The following is a 15,858-nucleotide window of genomic DNA, read 5'->3' on the forward strand; positions in this document are numbered from 1 at the left end:
TTTTGGATCAGCGGTTAGAGAGAGATGGGCGTGGATTTAGGTGCACTTTTAGTCAACATCCATTATAGCGCTGATCTAGGATCAGATATATTTTAATCAGCTAAAATGTTCAGAGGTGGATTTTTTTTTTTTTTTGGAGAAATCGTGCACTTAGTGGACTGAATCAATTAGTGGCGGAGGAAATTCATTCGTGGCGGCCCGCCACCAATAAATGCATATAGAGGAAACACTGCAGTGTTAAGTAGTTTGCTCATTCCACACATGAAATGAGGAACCTCATGATTAAATGGCTAAAAGAATATGAGGGACTAGTTCAGGTCTGAATACGGCCCTGCTACATGGGGAAATGGATGACCTTGTCCTCACTGTGAGTACATATCACCACCATAGAGAGAATGAGATTTCAGTTGGAGTCTTATTTTACTGGGCATAAAAGATATAATCGATCATGCCATGCAACTAATCCTAATGGGACTGAGGGCAGGCAGGAAGTCTTGCCTATGCAGACAAACTGCCAATGATATAAATACTCAATCCTGGGCATTCTAAACTACGGAAATGTCACTCACAAGGACACCAATCACTCCCCTGCCTCCTTAAATCACAGTCTAAGGCAAATAATCAATCTAACGCATACAAAGTCCAATGGAGGGCCTCAGATAAGATTCATCTATTCATCAGGTTAGAATTAAATGCACCATCTAAACCACATTAATCTCAGGGATCAGGAGCAAGAATGTTGCTGGGAGACTTTTCATTCCAGAGATGGACTTAACCTGCCGTCTCATTAGAAAAGGAACATGTGTGCCCATCTCCTCTGCATGTACTCAAATGACTGTTAGGCAAGGCAGGTAATTAAAACTCCAGTCACTAAGGGCTGCAGTGTTGGATTACTCCTGATGCAACACAGCACCAAAATTAATGATTCCATTAATTAAGGGCCAGATTTGGACATGAGATACACACATTTTGATATACATCTGTGTACATCAGCGTGTGTTTTGAGTGTGTACAAGCAAGGGTGTGTTTACCTCCAGATCTCCTTTGGTAATGCAAGCTTCCTCTACACGGAACTGAAGGTCTTCCACCTTCCTATAACACAGAGCAAATTCATGTTAGTCATTTTGAACACAAATCCAGTGCTAGTCTGGAATCTGAGGTAATCGGGGTAAAGAATCAGGGTAGAGAACCAGGTCCCACCACTCCTCACCTCTTCTCCTCCTCCAGCTGATTCAGCAGCTCAACCTTGTCCTTGTCCGCAGCCTCCACAAGTGCACGCAGTTGGTCCATCTTGGCCTCCATCTTCAACACATGAAAATATTAATTAGATGAAGCATGTATATAGTTTCAGAGCCACTCAAAATTAGTCACCCATGGCAGGAGGTGCTACAGTGAAAACAGAAGAAATCTGATATGAAGCTACAATGCTGCTGGTTGTAAAAACACAGGATAATATTTCCTGATTACAGTGGTGAGCATTTGCAACAGTGCCTCAGCAGTGCTGAGGTTAACGTGATGCATGTGTCAGGTGTATAGCCTCAGCAGTGCTGAGGTTAACGTGATGCATGTGTCAGGTGTATAGCAGTACTTGAATGCCAGATTTGCTATGTCAATGGATCCACTGGGGGTTGATAAGCATAACTACTACAGGGTTTCCCTCAAACATTGTAGAGTCGTGCCACTGTGAACCTTTCTGCACCCCTATGTAAACATTACAAGGCAAATTAAGCTATATATTTAGTCATGATAGAGTAACTAACAACAATGCTAACAACAACGTTGTTAAACGTGAACGTGAAAGCATTATGATGTTCCACAGTGAATTCAGTGTTTTAGCAGGAATTCTTGCACATTTTGACATGACTAAATGCTGAGGAGAACCCTAAACTATGATGATTTTAAACAGTTCATGTGTGCATCTTAACAGAACACACTTCTGCAATTGAGGGTACACAGTCTAGACATTTCATTTCAGGCATCTTCAGCCATGGTAGTATAATCATCTGTGGGAGTCTCTGTGTACATGCTGTGTGACAGTGCTGACCTGCTCCTGGTCCTCTCTCAGCAGAGTCAGCTCCTGCTCCACCTCACCCACGTGGCTGGTGGCCTTAGCCACCTCTCCCCTCTCCAGATCCCGTTCAGCCATCAGCTGCTCAATGTGCTGTTGCTTCTCCTTCAGAGCCTCCTGCAAAGCTGTGGTTCCTGAGATCTTTCTATTGTACCGCGACGAAGTCTCTGTTAACTGTGGATGGGTAGGAGAGGGATGTTCAAACAGCTACACACCCATTGGTCAATACAGGTTCAGGTCAGCATGAATACAACATGTGAAAATGAAATTACTCCAGTTAGGTTTTCTGGTTGTATGTGCTCAGTGGGCTTGTTGGTACGTGTGTGTGTGTGTGTGTGTGTGTGTGTGTGTGTGTGTGTGTGTGTGTGTGATTAACTCACCAGCCCTGTGCGACTAGGCTTGCCGCTGACGGAAGAGGCCACGGAACTCATGGAGCTGATGGAGGAGGCACTGGGGCTGCGCTTCAGGCCGGACGGAGTGGCCACCACCTTGCGCACCGTGGTCTTGGCCTTGGCTGGTGTAGTGGAGGGAAAGCCAATGCGTGTGACCTTGTGAACTGGGGCAAACAGGCCATACTTGGGTTGGCACTGAAAGTATCTGGGGGACACACACGAATGAAGGGGATAAGACAAAACATGCGTCAGGGCCAAAACAAACCTGATAAACTGTACTGTATGCGGACTAAAGGAAGGAATTAAATAGTCTACATCCATGTATCGGCAGAAAGTACCGTTCATATCAAAGGAGTTTTGTGGGGTACCCATCCTTATCTATTGTTTTTAAAGCGGTGTACACTACAGACTGATTACCTGGTTCCTGCCACTGCTCCGTCATTCTTTCCAAGGGGCTCATCCAGCTCAACACCACACCACTCGCCCTTGGCAAAGTCTGTTTCACCTAAAAAGCGGACCACACCAGCTTTTGTACCACCAACCTGCAAGGAAAATGCATACAATTATATGCAAATTAAATCAGCTTGACTTGGTAATAAGCTTGGCATGAGATCATACCCTCAAAGCAACAGAGCCAAATAAGTCAATACATGCAAGGCCTATCCACAGAACTAGGTCAAATCTCCTTTTACGGTTCTTCTACTCAACAACAATACACCAGTTTGCAACTAAATTTGGTCTTTGTGATTTTTGTGTGTGTTTCCTGTGCAAGTGTGAGTGACACACTTCCTCTTAACACAATGTGCTACAGAGCCCAATGCTGAGGGGGAGAGAGAGAAGGAAAGAAAGAAAGAAAGAGGGGCCTTGGAATCACACAGGAAGGAAGGTGTGCGTATGTGGACAGTGCTTGGCACTGTGATGGACTATACTCAGACACTGACCTCACTAAACAGAGGAGTGTTATTACTGGCGTTCTGATTGGCCAGTGAGAACTTGAGAGGGAGGAGGTGGGTGGAGGTTGTGTTCCACAGACACATTCCTGAGAGATTACCATGGTGAGAGGGGAGGAGGGATCAGTCGTGTGACTCTGACACAAGCCTGTATTTACGGCGATGTCCCCACACTAGGCAAGAATAAGGGGGTAGGGCTTATCTGTCAACCTGGAGCAGTGGTGGAAGGAGGGGCACTTGCCACTAACATCTATTAAGTTAGAGTAATCATTGGCAATGGGAAGTGTGCCAAAAAAATGTTGTTAAATTATATAACCTTACCAAAACACGGTCACCCATCTTCAGCTCCCGTTCGCCCTTCTTGACCGAACCTGTCTCTGAGAGATTGGAGATAGACTCGCTGTTTGTGCGTGCCAGGTTGGAGCCTGAGGCGGCGGGTGTGGCTGGTGTGGCAGGTGTTGCAGGTGTTGCAGGTGTGGCTGGCGTGGTCTTCTTGGCAGCTGGTGTGGCAGAGGGGGTGTGGGAGGCCATGCTGGCAGTGGAGGGAGTGGGTGATGCAGCCCGAGATGGAGGTGCAGTCTCTGTCCCATTAGCCTCACCCTCTGTGCGGGACAGCTTGGAAGGGCGGGTAAAAATTCCCTTCAAGGCCTCGCACTGGAAGTAGCGCACCCCTGCCACCGAGCCATCATTCTTACCAATGTGCTCATCCAACACAATACCTGCCCACTGTCCTGGAGCGAATTGAGTCTCTCCCAGGAACTGCACGGTGCCTGGTTTGTTCCCATTCACCCACACATGCTCCCCTACTTGGAAGGTCTCCCCACCATCCTGTGTTTCTGATGCACCAGCACTTGGGGTGGATTTGTCAGCTGTAGATACTTTGGATCCAGCTACAGGGGGACAGGTTGAAAACATCTATTAACTGACTGATAACAGCAGTGCTAACAAGGCTAACATGTTGGGACAAGCTGACAAAATATTACACCTTTGCGCTGTTACTAAATATTTCCAAACTATCTTACTCAAGAGGGGCATATATACTACCTTTAATCAATTAATTCAGTGTTTAAGTATCTGGGGTGATATCTTCACAGCTGAGCAAAAGAGAGAGGGGTCACATTTTCTTTTTTTCACCTCTGACACTAGGATCAGCACCAAGGATGTGATTTTTCATAGCATAATGAAGCAAAATTTCTCCAAAGCACGCCAGTGGACAAATTTACACCATTAATCGACCATCTCTTGGCGAGATTCTGCTGCAAATATTATTTGCAATATTAAAACCCCAAAATGACTGGTGACTGATCAGCATAATGTTAGCACAAAATCTACTCAAGCCGCTTCAGCAGATCCAGACAGATAACGCGGTAAACCCCTTTTATTGCTTATGTAAGCTGATTGATGACATCAAAGCCAGAGGTTAAGGAGAGGCAGAGGCAGTGTGAGGAGGACTCTTACCAGTGGAGAGGGAGGTTTTGGTAGCTGCTGCCCCTGTCGGTTTGCTTATCTTGCTGGGGGCTTTGAGCCCACTCGGCTTTGGTGTGCTCATAGTTCCTCTGTGTGCGTGTGAATTCCACAGGTCCTTTCTCTCTGTCAGTGGGTGCCGGCTGACCCCAAATCATTGAGCTCTGCTCTTTGATGACAATGTTCCGCTCACGGCACCAAAATAAACAAAACAAAAATAAAAATAGGAAAAGGGGTGAGGGAGAAAAGGGTGCGTGCCTAAAGGATCCTGTTGAGAGAGAAGAGAATTACATGAATGACTGCCACACAGCAGACTCAAATGGCTTGAGTGTTTTTGCGAGGGGGTTTATACACATAAAAGGCTACTGATAATAACGAATGAGCAGGACAGCTCACCACAAGAAAACGAAAATAATTGTGACTGATTAATCATTCAATGAAAGACAGGCCTTCAGTTGGATGCTAGAACAAATAATGAAAGTCAGCAGATGAACAGTGATTTTGCTGGTCCATTTTCAACTTGGTGGACGACGTGACAATTCACACCAGGCCTTTTAAATGTAGCTACTTGTTCACTTCGTATCATTGGTTCAACTTCACAAATGTCACTGACAGCATTAGACTCACTGTATCTTACATTCACCATGGATACATGGCAAGCATACATGGATTGAATGGCTTGGTTCATCTTTCAAATGATCTTTGTTACTATTATCAATGGAGGCTGTCTGTTATGACAACAAGCCCTGCTCCCCCCCTCCCCAATCTCCTCTGTCAGTCTAATACTAAAAATACTCAGTCACAACAAGCCCAGTCCACATGCAAGAGTGTGTCTGTGTGTGCATACTTATGTATTTACTAGTGCCATAGGATAAGACATCTTCTCAAAAAAACATGTCAGTTAATCAATCCATTCGGTATTAATAAACCTTTGATTTGCAACGATGACCATGCAATTCAGAAACAGAGAAAGGGACACTGAGCAAAAATGAAGCGCAAAGGATCATAGTATTGTACACGTAACTAATTTCAGAGTGTTGAAATGTATTTCGTTGAGAGAGAACAGGTGGACAGAAAGACCAGAGCAGTGAACCTTCCCATATCAGGTTACCACCTTACCCCTGGAGGTCAGCCACGTCAGAGAGGGATATACGAGGCGAGAGACCTGACTCCTCACCTTCTACCGTACCGGCTGAAATTTGACGCTATGCAGACAAAGTTTTTATTTTTTATTGGAAGTCAATGAGCTGTTGCATTTGGTCAACAAAAAGAGGTATTGTTCATTAATAACATTGGGCTTAGCTAAGCAACTGGCATTTTAATGATACCTGGGTAGTTAAATATGTACTGGTATGAATGAGCAATCATGTTTATATCGAAGTTGTCCCTGTCAACCTTCATGACTTGTGAATGCTATCAATATTCATTAGCCTACCATTCCGTGTTGGCAGACGATTCCCATTGAAAATTAGCCCACGAGCATCTTATCATATACTGTTTTTGGCCACACTCAACTGCTGCCATGGCAACCCAGAAACTATGTTGGAAATAATAAGGGAATGTAGCCTAGTCCTCCAGAATATTACCAATATGCCTCCATCTTCTCTGAAAGGTCAAGGCTTCAGTTTATGTTCTGCTAATCCCTGAAATAAGGCTATATGGGGAACTGCCATGGCTTTACACTGCTATAGAGGTAAGAACAGGGAACTGCTACGGAATTTAAAATGGACCTTGTTGCTCCCTGGGTGACACAGACATAGCTTCCATTCCTCTGAAGCCCTAAGAGCTGGGTTAAGTAAAACAAACTATTTACGTGTGCACGTGTACACTCTCTCTGGCAGACCTCTCTGCAGAGAAAGGGTGGGTCAGCGGTATTGACCCAGTTTCCATAGAGGACTCCAGTTTTCCACTTCGGCGGCTTTGAATGACACTGATTAGTGCCCCGAGGTCAGGAGAACACTTGTGCAGACCCTCGAAAAAAAAGAAATCTTTTATAGATATCTTCCTGGCACAGAATAATGTGATGAAAGAAAGATTATCCATTGCTGTTCCTGTTTATCTTATCAAGTTAAATTCCAACCCAGGAGCTTTAAATTAAATAGTATCCTATAACATCAGGTCCATGTCATGGCTTGTTTGAGGATAGGATCAAATCAGAGACAGGAAAATGTCCATTTGAAATACTGTATTGCCCATCTCCAGTGCCACATTTGGTGTAATACAGAACTCTTCTTTCAGAGCTTAAATCAACCTGGGGAAAGTGTGCTTTCTTACATAAGCAAAAAAAACTAGTTTTAGACTTATGGATGTGGATGGGAAACCATGGTTTAAATCACAGTTGTGCGTTGGTGTAGTGGACTGAACATGATCCACTTATGTTGTAGATGTTTCCAACTGTAGTGATGGTAATCCTTTGCTCCCGACTCTCACTCTAATCAGAAGCTAGGAAGGCAGCCAAACACCAATGCTCTGTAAATGCAGCTTTTGGGCAATTTGCTTATTACATTAGGCCTATACCAAATGTTCAACAGACGTTACATTTTGTCTTTGATTTATCAAAGGAGCCAAGTGGTGGACCAAACACATGTTGCCTACCAAGTATCTAGGCCTACATTTACATTACATTTTTGGCATTTAGCAGACACCTTTATCCAAAGCGACTTACAACAAATACATGTAATCGTCTAGCCATCAGTCATCATAAGAAATAGTAATCTATGCCAAAACCAGGGGCCTTCGGCAGAAAGAATGCTTTTTTTCTTTATAGTAGAGAAACTGCACACTGGGGTAATGGGGATGAGAGGACAAGCTCGTCTCCAGTTCTGCAGAGCTGGTCACTCATCCCGGAATGGATAATCCCAGAACCTGTACAGAGTATAGGCAGAACTTCTTCAAAAACTAGTTATTTCATGAAAAATAGCACTGGCCCTGGCTATTTGGCCCTCCAAACAGAGTTTTTTCAGAGGATATTTATGCATAAAATATGGGAATGTGTACATTCTGACAAATCAGTACAGATACTTAAGATACTTACAGTAAAGAATGAGATTAATTAGGTTACAGAACCTCTCTATCAAAATATTAGAAATAGGTCAGGTCAAACAAGCATAGCTGGTTTGTTTTAACATTCAGTACAGATCCATGTGAAGAAAAAAATAAACATGTTTGTGAGTGCAACACCCTAATTTTACCTAGCGGTGTGTATTGTGTTGACAAAGTATTTTGCTGTTTTTAGCATAACAGTCAGGCTAACACCAGATTAATGTAATTGATGGCAATCAATAAAAAAGGTAAGCTCTCACTAAAGCAATTCTAAGCTTGACCAGGGTGCACAACTAGCCTGAAATCAGAGAAGTGAGAATACTCATAGGCCTGAGGTGGGTCTGTTCAGAGGTCAAGTCTCTTTAAAGGTATATACAATCTGATATTACTGTCCTAATCTTCAGCACTGAACTGCTTGCCTTGTGTTAGGAAAACTGAAACAGCCTAACAGCAGTATGGACATTATTTTAATATTTTAGAAAATACAACTTTCAATTTATCCTCATTATATTTCAATAACCAGCCCAAGTCATTAAATGAGGTGGTTGGCCGCATTTCGATTGAAAGAGCACATGTATGCAGGCAAATAAGTGGCAACTAAGCACAGGAAACAACTTCAGGTCACAGGTTCTTACAAGCCACAAAACTGATTAACCTGACCTGAACGATGCTGAGAATCAAAGTGATTTCAATCAGTCACATTCGACCCTTGTCTCGATTGAGAGGTGTGTGTCTTTAAAATGCGTTTACCAGGTGAGGACCAGGCGAGGTTAAAGAGCAGAACTCTTATATAAGTATCAGTCCTTCGCTCTGAGGCAGACGAGCGAAGTAAATAGCTAGAATCCGTTGCAAAAATATGATAATCCAGATGTTACATATTCCTGGGACAGGCAGGGGTAAGAAAATGAGTCAAATCGGAAGGAGGCATGCTATCTTTCAAATACAGGTTTGGAATCCCCAACTGGCAAATCCAAGTTTGTAATCCCCAGGCGTCATACATATCCCAGCTACTGACGAAATGCCCTTTCACTGTTTATCCCAGCGCGGTCGATGAGGTGGCAGTGGCACGAACATCTGGATATCGTTTGACAGTAGCAAAACGCAGCTGGGAAACGAGCAAAATTCCGAAGAAAACTTCACCTTAAGTCGTAATCAGTTTAAATGTCAGGGTAATCCATGTTGTTAAACAACAATACTAGTCACACCAGTATCCGGCAACTGTTTCACTTCTAATCAAAAGAAATATGCATGTTTGTGATCAACTAGTCAAACTCACAGTTGGGGGATTGCGCAGCGCACCAGATCCGTCCACCAATATCTTCTTAGCTACCTGACCACTTTCATCCACTTCACTTATTCGCTAGCTAGCTTAGCTAGCGAGTTCGACAAAGAAAAAAAGCCTCTACTACAGACACCTTTTAACGCCAAGATACAAATAAATAACCCCACATTACAAACAACAACAATTAAATAACCGTCTCGTTCTACAGGTTCCGCCCGGACGTGGTTCCGCAATGTCACCGCTGTCACTGTCGAACCTCCTACGTTGAAAGCACCCAATACCAGCCTAGCTAGCTAGCATGTTAGAACATAATGTCGCCTTGTTGGTTAAAAACCGGGACAAACGTAAACAGACGTAACGAGCTAGTCAGCCTTCATAGGTAGTTGGGTGTTAAAAGGCCATGATAGTTAGCTAGCTAGCCAGTAGTTACACTGCCCCTGGCTGACTAAACGCGGTCCACGAGCTGAGCCAGCGTTCCCGCTGCTAGCCGAGTCCCTCTGCCCTCGCCTCGGTGGCTGCTCGCCTCGACCGAGGGGCTGAATCCTACCCAAAAGTGAGGTAGCTAGGGAGTACAAGTCAATTCACTAATCCTTACCTGTGGCACTCTTGTATCAATGGCCGTTTTCTTTGACGAAAAGCAGGAAACAATATAATACACAGACACAGCCCTCTGGCCTCCAACTGAGCTGTCTGTCTCCAACCGAAGATTTTGCAATGTGATCCGTCGGCCGACGCACTCACGCGCTCCACGTTCACAAGGTGCAGATTGAGCGCTGCTGCGATGACGTGAAGTTGTCTCGCCTAAAGCCCAATTTATACTTCTGCGTCGAATTTACGCGCCGTAGCCCTTCTTGTTACCAACTATTTTACTACACCAAGTACACACTGAAAGAATTCTGTCCCCCCCCCCCACACACACACACACACACACAATATACGGTAAAACTTAAGATACATTGGCATGCTGTAAAAAAACGAATGTTCCATCGTTGCTAATGTTATTTGCTTTTCACTATTGCATTAGTTAAAATGAGCACGTACACCGATTCACCTATTTTGAGAAATAAAAGTACGAAAATCGTAGTACTACTGTATCAATATGTATGTAATTGAAATGTTCTCGAAAAATCTATTCTGAGCCCAGACGTGTAATACTTGTTCTATACTTAATTGCGTCCTCTCTGCCTAATCTCACATCTAGCTATGTATGCATGGTTGGTTGACGCAATTTGAGAGAACATTTGGATAAAGTAAATAGTCAATCAAAATTAATCTCTCTTTGCAGGTCCAATACATTCATATTCTCCTCTGAGGGATTCCTGGCGCTCTTCCGTGCTGCTAGAGCTGGTCCAGTTTAATGTCTTGATCCAAAAACAGTGTAAACTAAATCAAAGGCAAGAAAATAAACATACCTAAAATACCCCCAAGATGGCAATTGAACAGTTTCAGACTAACAGTCTATAATTGAAACTACACAACAGACACTGTAATCTACAGAAAGGATTTTGACACCCAGTTCCACCATGCACCAAGGCGGCATTCTTCTACTACCCAATGAAGACTGTTTATAATCCCACACAAACATTACATTCAGGTCTTCCCATTCACTGTGTCATTTTAATAGTTACGACTGTCAAACAAATGCTGTGACAAACACCTGTTTGGAGTGCACCACTCCCGACTCAGCTCCTTAGCCATTCCTTAATATTTTATAAAAAAATAAAGGTCTACTGGACAGCTGTGAAATAGACTTTTGCTGCCCTCTAGTGACATTAATAAGGAGTGATGCTGACACAAAAAAGTAATTGAAAATTAAAATATGATTGTGCAGCGCAGCCTTGCTATTAAGTGACGCTCAGACACATTGTGTCTTTACTCTGCAAGATAAAAATCACAAAAGAAAGGTTAAAAGTAATTTCGACCATCTGCTTCAATATAAACAAGAATGTTTAAAATCATATCTAAATAATTTGTCCATATTTGAAAGGAGTAGCCAGTGGCAGGCTACCAGAGATACCTAGACAACAAAGAAAAGATCTCCCTGAAAAATAAATACAAATTTGTATAAATTGTTGGTTAAAACAGAAGTCAATAGGATAAACATATTTATAAAATCGTTACACCTAAAATAGCAATAATTTGAATGTTACCATTGCTACAGAAATGGCTCTGTGAATGACAAAACAGACACCGACAACGCTATTAGCTGGGGGTTTTCTGAAAGGATTGAATCTGATTCTTTAGATCACAGCTAACTCTTACACGAAAAAGACATTCATCTTAGTACAAAAAAAACAAAACATTAAAACGTTTTGAATGACTGGTCATCAAACTGTTCCACATCCACCTACTGTGGTACACTTACAGAAAGTAAAGTGTATGAACTCCAGTTATGTTTAAAAAAAGAAGAAACGTTTTTATGCAAAAAGTCCCTGGATCAAGCCATCTGCTCACTTTTTGTTTTTAGCCACATTTCGAGGAGAGCCTTTGAGTAAGTCTCGGATTCTAAGATACTTCCCTGTGGCCTCAGCAACCTCTGTGTACTCTGGTGTGTCCTCAAAGGGAATAATACCCTCTGCAAATTTACTCCGGTGGGGAACTGATGTAACCTTCCCTACAGACTCGGATAGTTCACCCTCGATCGCCTCCTGAACTGAAGGCTTTAGATCAGGGCTCTTAGAGCTTTCTTCTTGGGCTGGTGTCGGCTTAGACGGTTTGCCCTCTGTAGCCTTCTGGCTTGAAGGTTCTGGATCAGGGCTCTGGGGGCTATCATCTTGGGCAACCACCGTTGCTTTATCTTCACCCTGAGAATTTATGGACAGCTTAACTTTGCTCTGCTCATCACGGTTTTGGCTAGAGGGCTCCACAAACCCTGCCCTTTCCTCCTCATCTTCAGCTTCACCTTCCTCCATTTCTGTTTCAGTGTCGACATGGGCAGGTGTCGAGACGCTAGGTGAGCTGGGCACAGGTGTTCCCATGGCAGGTGTCTCAGAGTCACTGTTTGTGGCAGTGTCAGAATTTTCCAATGCTGCCCAGATCAGCCTCTGCTGCTCCTCCAGCTCCTCCAGTGTTAGCCCATCCTCCTCCCCAGCCCCCTCAACCCCTCCCCAAGTGCGTCCCCGCAGGGCCGGAGAGCCATTAGTGGGTGTGGGGGGAGGTGTGCCCTTAGGAAGAGGTGGCGGAGTGGGAGTGGCTGGCGGTGTACCCAGTGGTAAGGGAGGGGGTGAACCAAAAGAGGGTGAGCCAGGGGGCAGCGGGGGCTGGAACTGGAAGCCGTCTGAGCTTCGGTGGAGGCGGGGAGATTCCTGGTCTGGAGACAAACACTGACAAGTGTTAATCACCACCATAGAAGGGAGACAATGGCACAAAAAGTGACAACAAAACAACAACAGTGATTGTTACAAAAGTAATTGTTTTCATTTAGTGTGCAGAGACCTGAGTCAACGTCCATATCCGAGCTCCTAGCATTGTCAGGATGGGATCTCCTTTTCTTTGTCTGCCGGGGAGTGGAGTCAGACTCAAGCCGTCTCTTATTGCAGTTGGCATCAGGCTATTGGTAAAAACATATTAGTTTATATTGCACACAACACACACATTTTTTTAAATTATCAAACAGCAAGACAATTATAGTTACCATTGGGAAATTGTTGGACAAGTAAGCAGCAAAATTTTGCTTCATGTGGTTATGCTGCATTGGAACAGAGCCATATAACCTGTAGTCCTGAAAGGAAGAGAAAAGTATTGAAAATCTAACATCGGTGGAGAATACAAGTCAGTGGTTATTGAGATTTAACTGCTTTTATGAAGACTTACATCCTTCACACTAGGTGGTGCAGTTGTATTGAATCCTGGAAAATCCACAAGCTTGGAAACATCATAGAACATTTTTGGTTCTGTTCTGTTTTTGGTTCTGTTCTCAACCTCTGCTAGTTCTCCATCACTTGGCACTATAGAAGAGTAGACACAATTTTATATATATAGTATATTAACAAGATGATTAATTCTAATGTGATTGAGCAAAGACTGCTACGCAAATGTATAGGACAGCAGTTATGGTCCCTCTGGCTGAAACCTTACCCGTCCCATCATATAGCATGAGACCAGAGTTCTCCATCTCAGCCTCCTTGAGCCAGCCTGGCGGGTAGCCGAGCTGCCTCATGCGGTAGATTAAAGGGGGTAGCATATTCACACCAACTCCCAATGCATTCAGCAGATCCTCACTGCTCAACGGCAGAAACAAGAGAGTAATAGATTAAGAATGGCAGATATCGAAATTCTATATTTTAAAAAAATGCACTTTTACTATGCCATGACTAAATGTACAATTATTTAATTATTTAGGCTCAAGTGCCATGAGAGATTTCTAGTGAGTGTCTTGCCTCATGATTCCAGGTTTGTACTTAGCAAATCGCTCCTCCACTTCCTCAGCATGGTAGCGCTGATTACTCTGGTTGTTGTTGCCGTGAGAAAACTCCTTTCTCTTCTCGTTAATACGGGCCATGTCCTTTGGCTAACACAGTAAAAATGCACAGTTCTAGTTAAATCAACTTTCAAGCTCCAGTGTCTGATCATAATAAGTGAACATCTTCCATGTCATGAGACACACATCTGAATGAACACTTGCCTTTGGACAGTCTCGCAGTTGATGATCGTCTAATCCACAGTTGAAACAACACGGTTTAGCTCTGTAATGTCATTCAAAAGTATCATTACCGACTGAGCTAAAATATTATGAATATTAAAAACCTTAATAAAACCTTAATAAAATGGTCTCTGCTATACCTTTTCTCTTTCATCTGTACCCCTTGTCCATCTAAAGCGATGATGTGGCTGAAGACCTGTTGATATCTTCGCAACAATTAAGGAATTTATGAAATTATGGAACATTGTTCTTCGTACAGCTATTGCCATGAAGTTTCATACAGGCAACTTAACATGACAGGGCAGAGAATGGTTGCAAACTCCTAAAGTAGACAGATGGGTGGTAGATATAGAAATATTCCTCTCCAGCGTATGTGAATCAAAGCTAGACTACAGTGAAATATGAAACTGGAGGCATGTTGTATTGAACAAAGAGCAGAGGGTGGCCTGCAGTTTTGCAGTCTTTCGGATACTTTGGAACCTCCCATCCTTCTGTCAGCTGAGGATTATCATTTACTAAGGGCTGTCCAAGTTTGTCTAGGCAAAAAGTGGTAAAATACAGGACACTTCCCACCATCTGTGAAAAGAGACAGATTAACTGAATTAAAAGCAAATTTACAATTTGTAAATAGTACCCTTCACTGAGTTAGCTGAGGGGCCATGTTGACACCAAGTGTCTCCAGATTTCCACAATTCCATCTCATAGGCGGGTTGACAAACACTTACACTGAACGCATCCTTAATCTTTTTGATGCCATCTGGGGTCTTAACCTTATGATCTTCTTCCATAGTGAAACTTGAATTCTGCATGGGGCAGAAAACATGTTATCTTTTCATTGAGGGATCACTGACCGTCCATAACCTCATCACTCTGAACATTATTTGTGTGAATACCTGAGGGTTAACATGGGAGGGATTGCCTTTTTCCTTTCCCTCCTGTTCCTGATGCTTTTGAATAACACTACAGATACAATCTTCGATTTCTTGACGGCATTGCCTGAAAAGAAACACATCACAGATTATCAACCATAACTGATTTAATCAGGTTACATCGTCATAATTGGAGAAACAACCAAAGCAAAGAGAATATGGAAAAAGGGAATACCTACTTTGAGATGCTGTTGTTAGCAAAAAGGATATGGAGAAGTGGCCCATCTATCTTGACGTTCTCAACATTAATGCCACTGATGGAAAAACACAAGGTGTTACCATATGAAAATAACACAAAGCATACGTTCATTTCGGGTGCAATCAATGAATGAAAAAAAAAAACCTACCTCGGCCTCGTCAAAATGCTCAATTTTCTCTTCAACCCCTGATGTGCAGAATAGGTTAAGGAAAGCATCGTGAGACCTAGGGTGCATCTTAGCGCCAGTAATGTAATTGGTAGGATGTAATTGTGAAAAATGTACAAATAGAACAAGAACATTTTGATATTATTATTAATATTATATTAACAGTCATAGCATAGATATTCAAAGATAATGAGCGACTCATTCAATGACTAATCAACTTTTTTTTTTTTTTTTTTAACACGCCAGTTGTAGCTACTATGTAGCTCCTATTCTCACGTCAGTGTAGCAGTGGGTACTAGCATAGCATGCGACTTGCATGGGATCTAACAAAGCAGCTTTCAACGGCAAAGTAAGTCAGAATTAAAAAATGTCCTGCGAAAAGCTGTCAGTCAAAAGGGCTTGTCACGCCAATGACGAGATGAGCGGCGACATTTAAAAATGATACTTAGACTAGACACCTAGCTAGCCTAGCTTAGCTAACGTTAGCTAGCTAGCGTCCCTGCTATTGACACACACATACAAGGAAGGATATTCTCCTCTAACAGACTCCGGATCGTCTCCTCACACTCCCCCAGCCTCTTCCCGGGTCCACAGATTTCCTCTCGACCGTCTTCATCATCCGTGAACCGAAGGTGAGTAGAAACGGGCCTACTCTCCTCCAACTGTTGGAAGAGCTCACTGTCGCCAAAATCAACCTCCGCCATCTTCACTCTGTTGATGGACT

General features: G+C 43.1%; 2 protein-coding genes across 2 annotated transcripts in view; both read right to left on the reverse strand.

Moving 5' to 3' along the window:
• The window catches only part of clip1a (CAP-GLY domain containing linker protein 1a), a 36,745-nt gene extending 26,841 nt beyond the window's left edge, over positions 1–9,904 (reverse strand). Inside the window, exons 1-8 of the mRNA XM_080531474.1 lie at positions 9,794–9,904; positions 4,869–5,142; positions 3,732–4,300; positions 2,878–3,002; positions 2,449–2,665; positions 2,045–2,242; positions 1,211–1,302; positions 1,032–1,092 (exon numbers count right to left, since the gene is read on the reverse strand). Coding sequence (XP_080387600.1) covers positions 1,032–1,092; positions 1,211–1,302; positions 2,045–2,242; positions 2,449–2,665; positions 2,878–3,002; positions 3,732–4,300; positions 4,869–4,959 — 1,353 coding nt within the window. The 5' untranslated portion in view covers positions 4,960–5,142; positions 9,794–9,904. The remainder of the gene's footprint in view (positions 1–1,031; positions 1,093–1,210; positions 1,303–2,044; positions 2,243–2,448; positions 2,666–2,877; positions 3,003–3,731; positions 4,301–4,868; positions 5,143–9,793) is intronic.
• Positions 9,905–10,827: 923 nt separating this feature from the next.
• On the reverse strand, positions 10,828–15,838 carry zcchc8 (zinc finger, CCHC domain containing 8; the record flags this gene model as incomplete). Its single annotated transcript, XM_080532277.1, has 14 exons — positions 10,828–12,508; positions 12,634–12,748; positions 12,833–12,919; positions 13,012–13,145; positions 13,276–13,418; positions 13,578–13,708; positions 13,823–13,883; positions 13,981–14,046; positions 14,313–14,416; positions 14,566–14,643; positions 14,734–14,836; positions 14,949–15,023; positions 15,117–15,154; positions 15,647–15,838. The coding sequence occupies 14 exons, from the start codon at positions 15,836–15,838 to the stop codon at positions 11,649–11,651; spliced, it is 2,187 nt and encodes a 728-aa protein (XP_080388403.1). The 3' UTR covers positions 10,828–11,648.
• Between the last annotated feature and the right edge of the window lie 20 nt (positions 15,839–15,858).

This window comes from Nansenia antarctica (assembly GCF_963989245.1).
Source record: "Nansenia antarctica genome assembly, chromosome: 5".
In the NCBI taxonomy this organism is placed as follows: Eukaryota; Metazoa; Chordata; class Actinopteri; order Argentiniformes; family Microstomatidae; genus Nansenia; species Nansenia antarctica.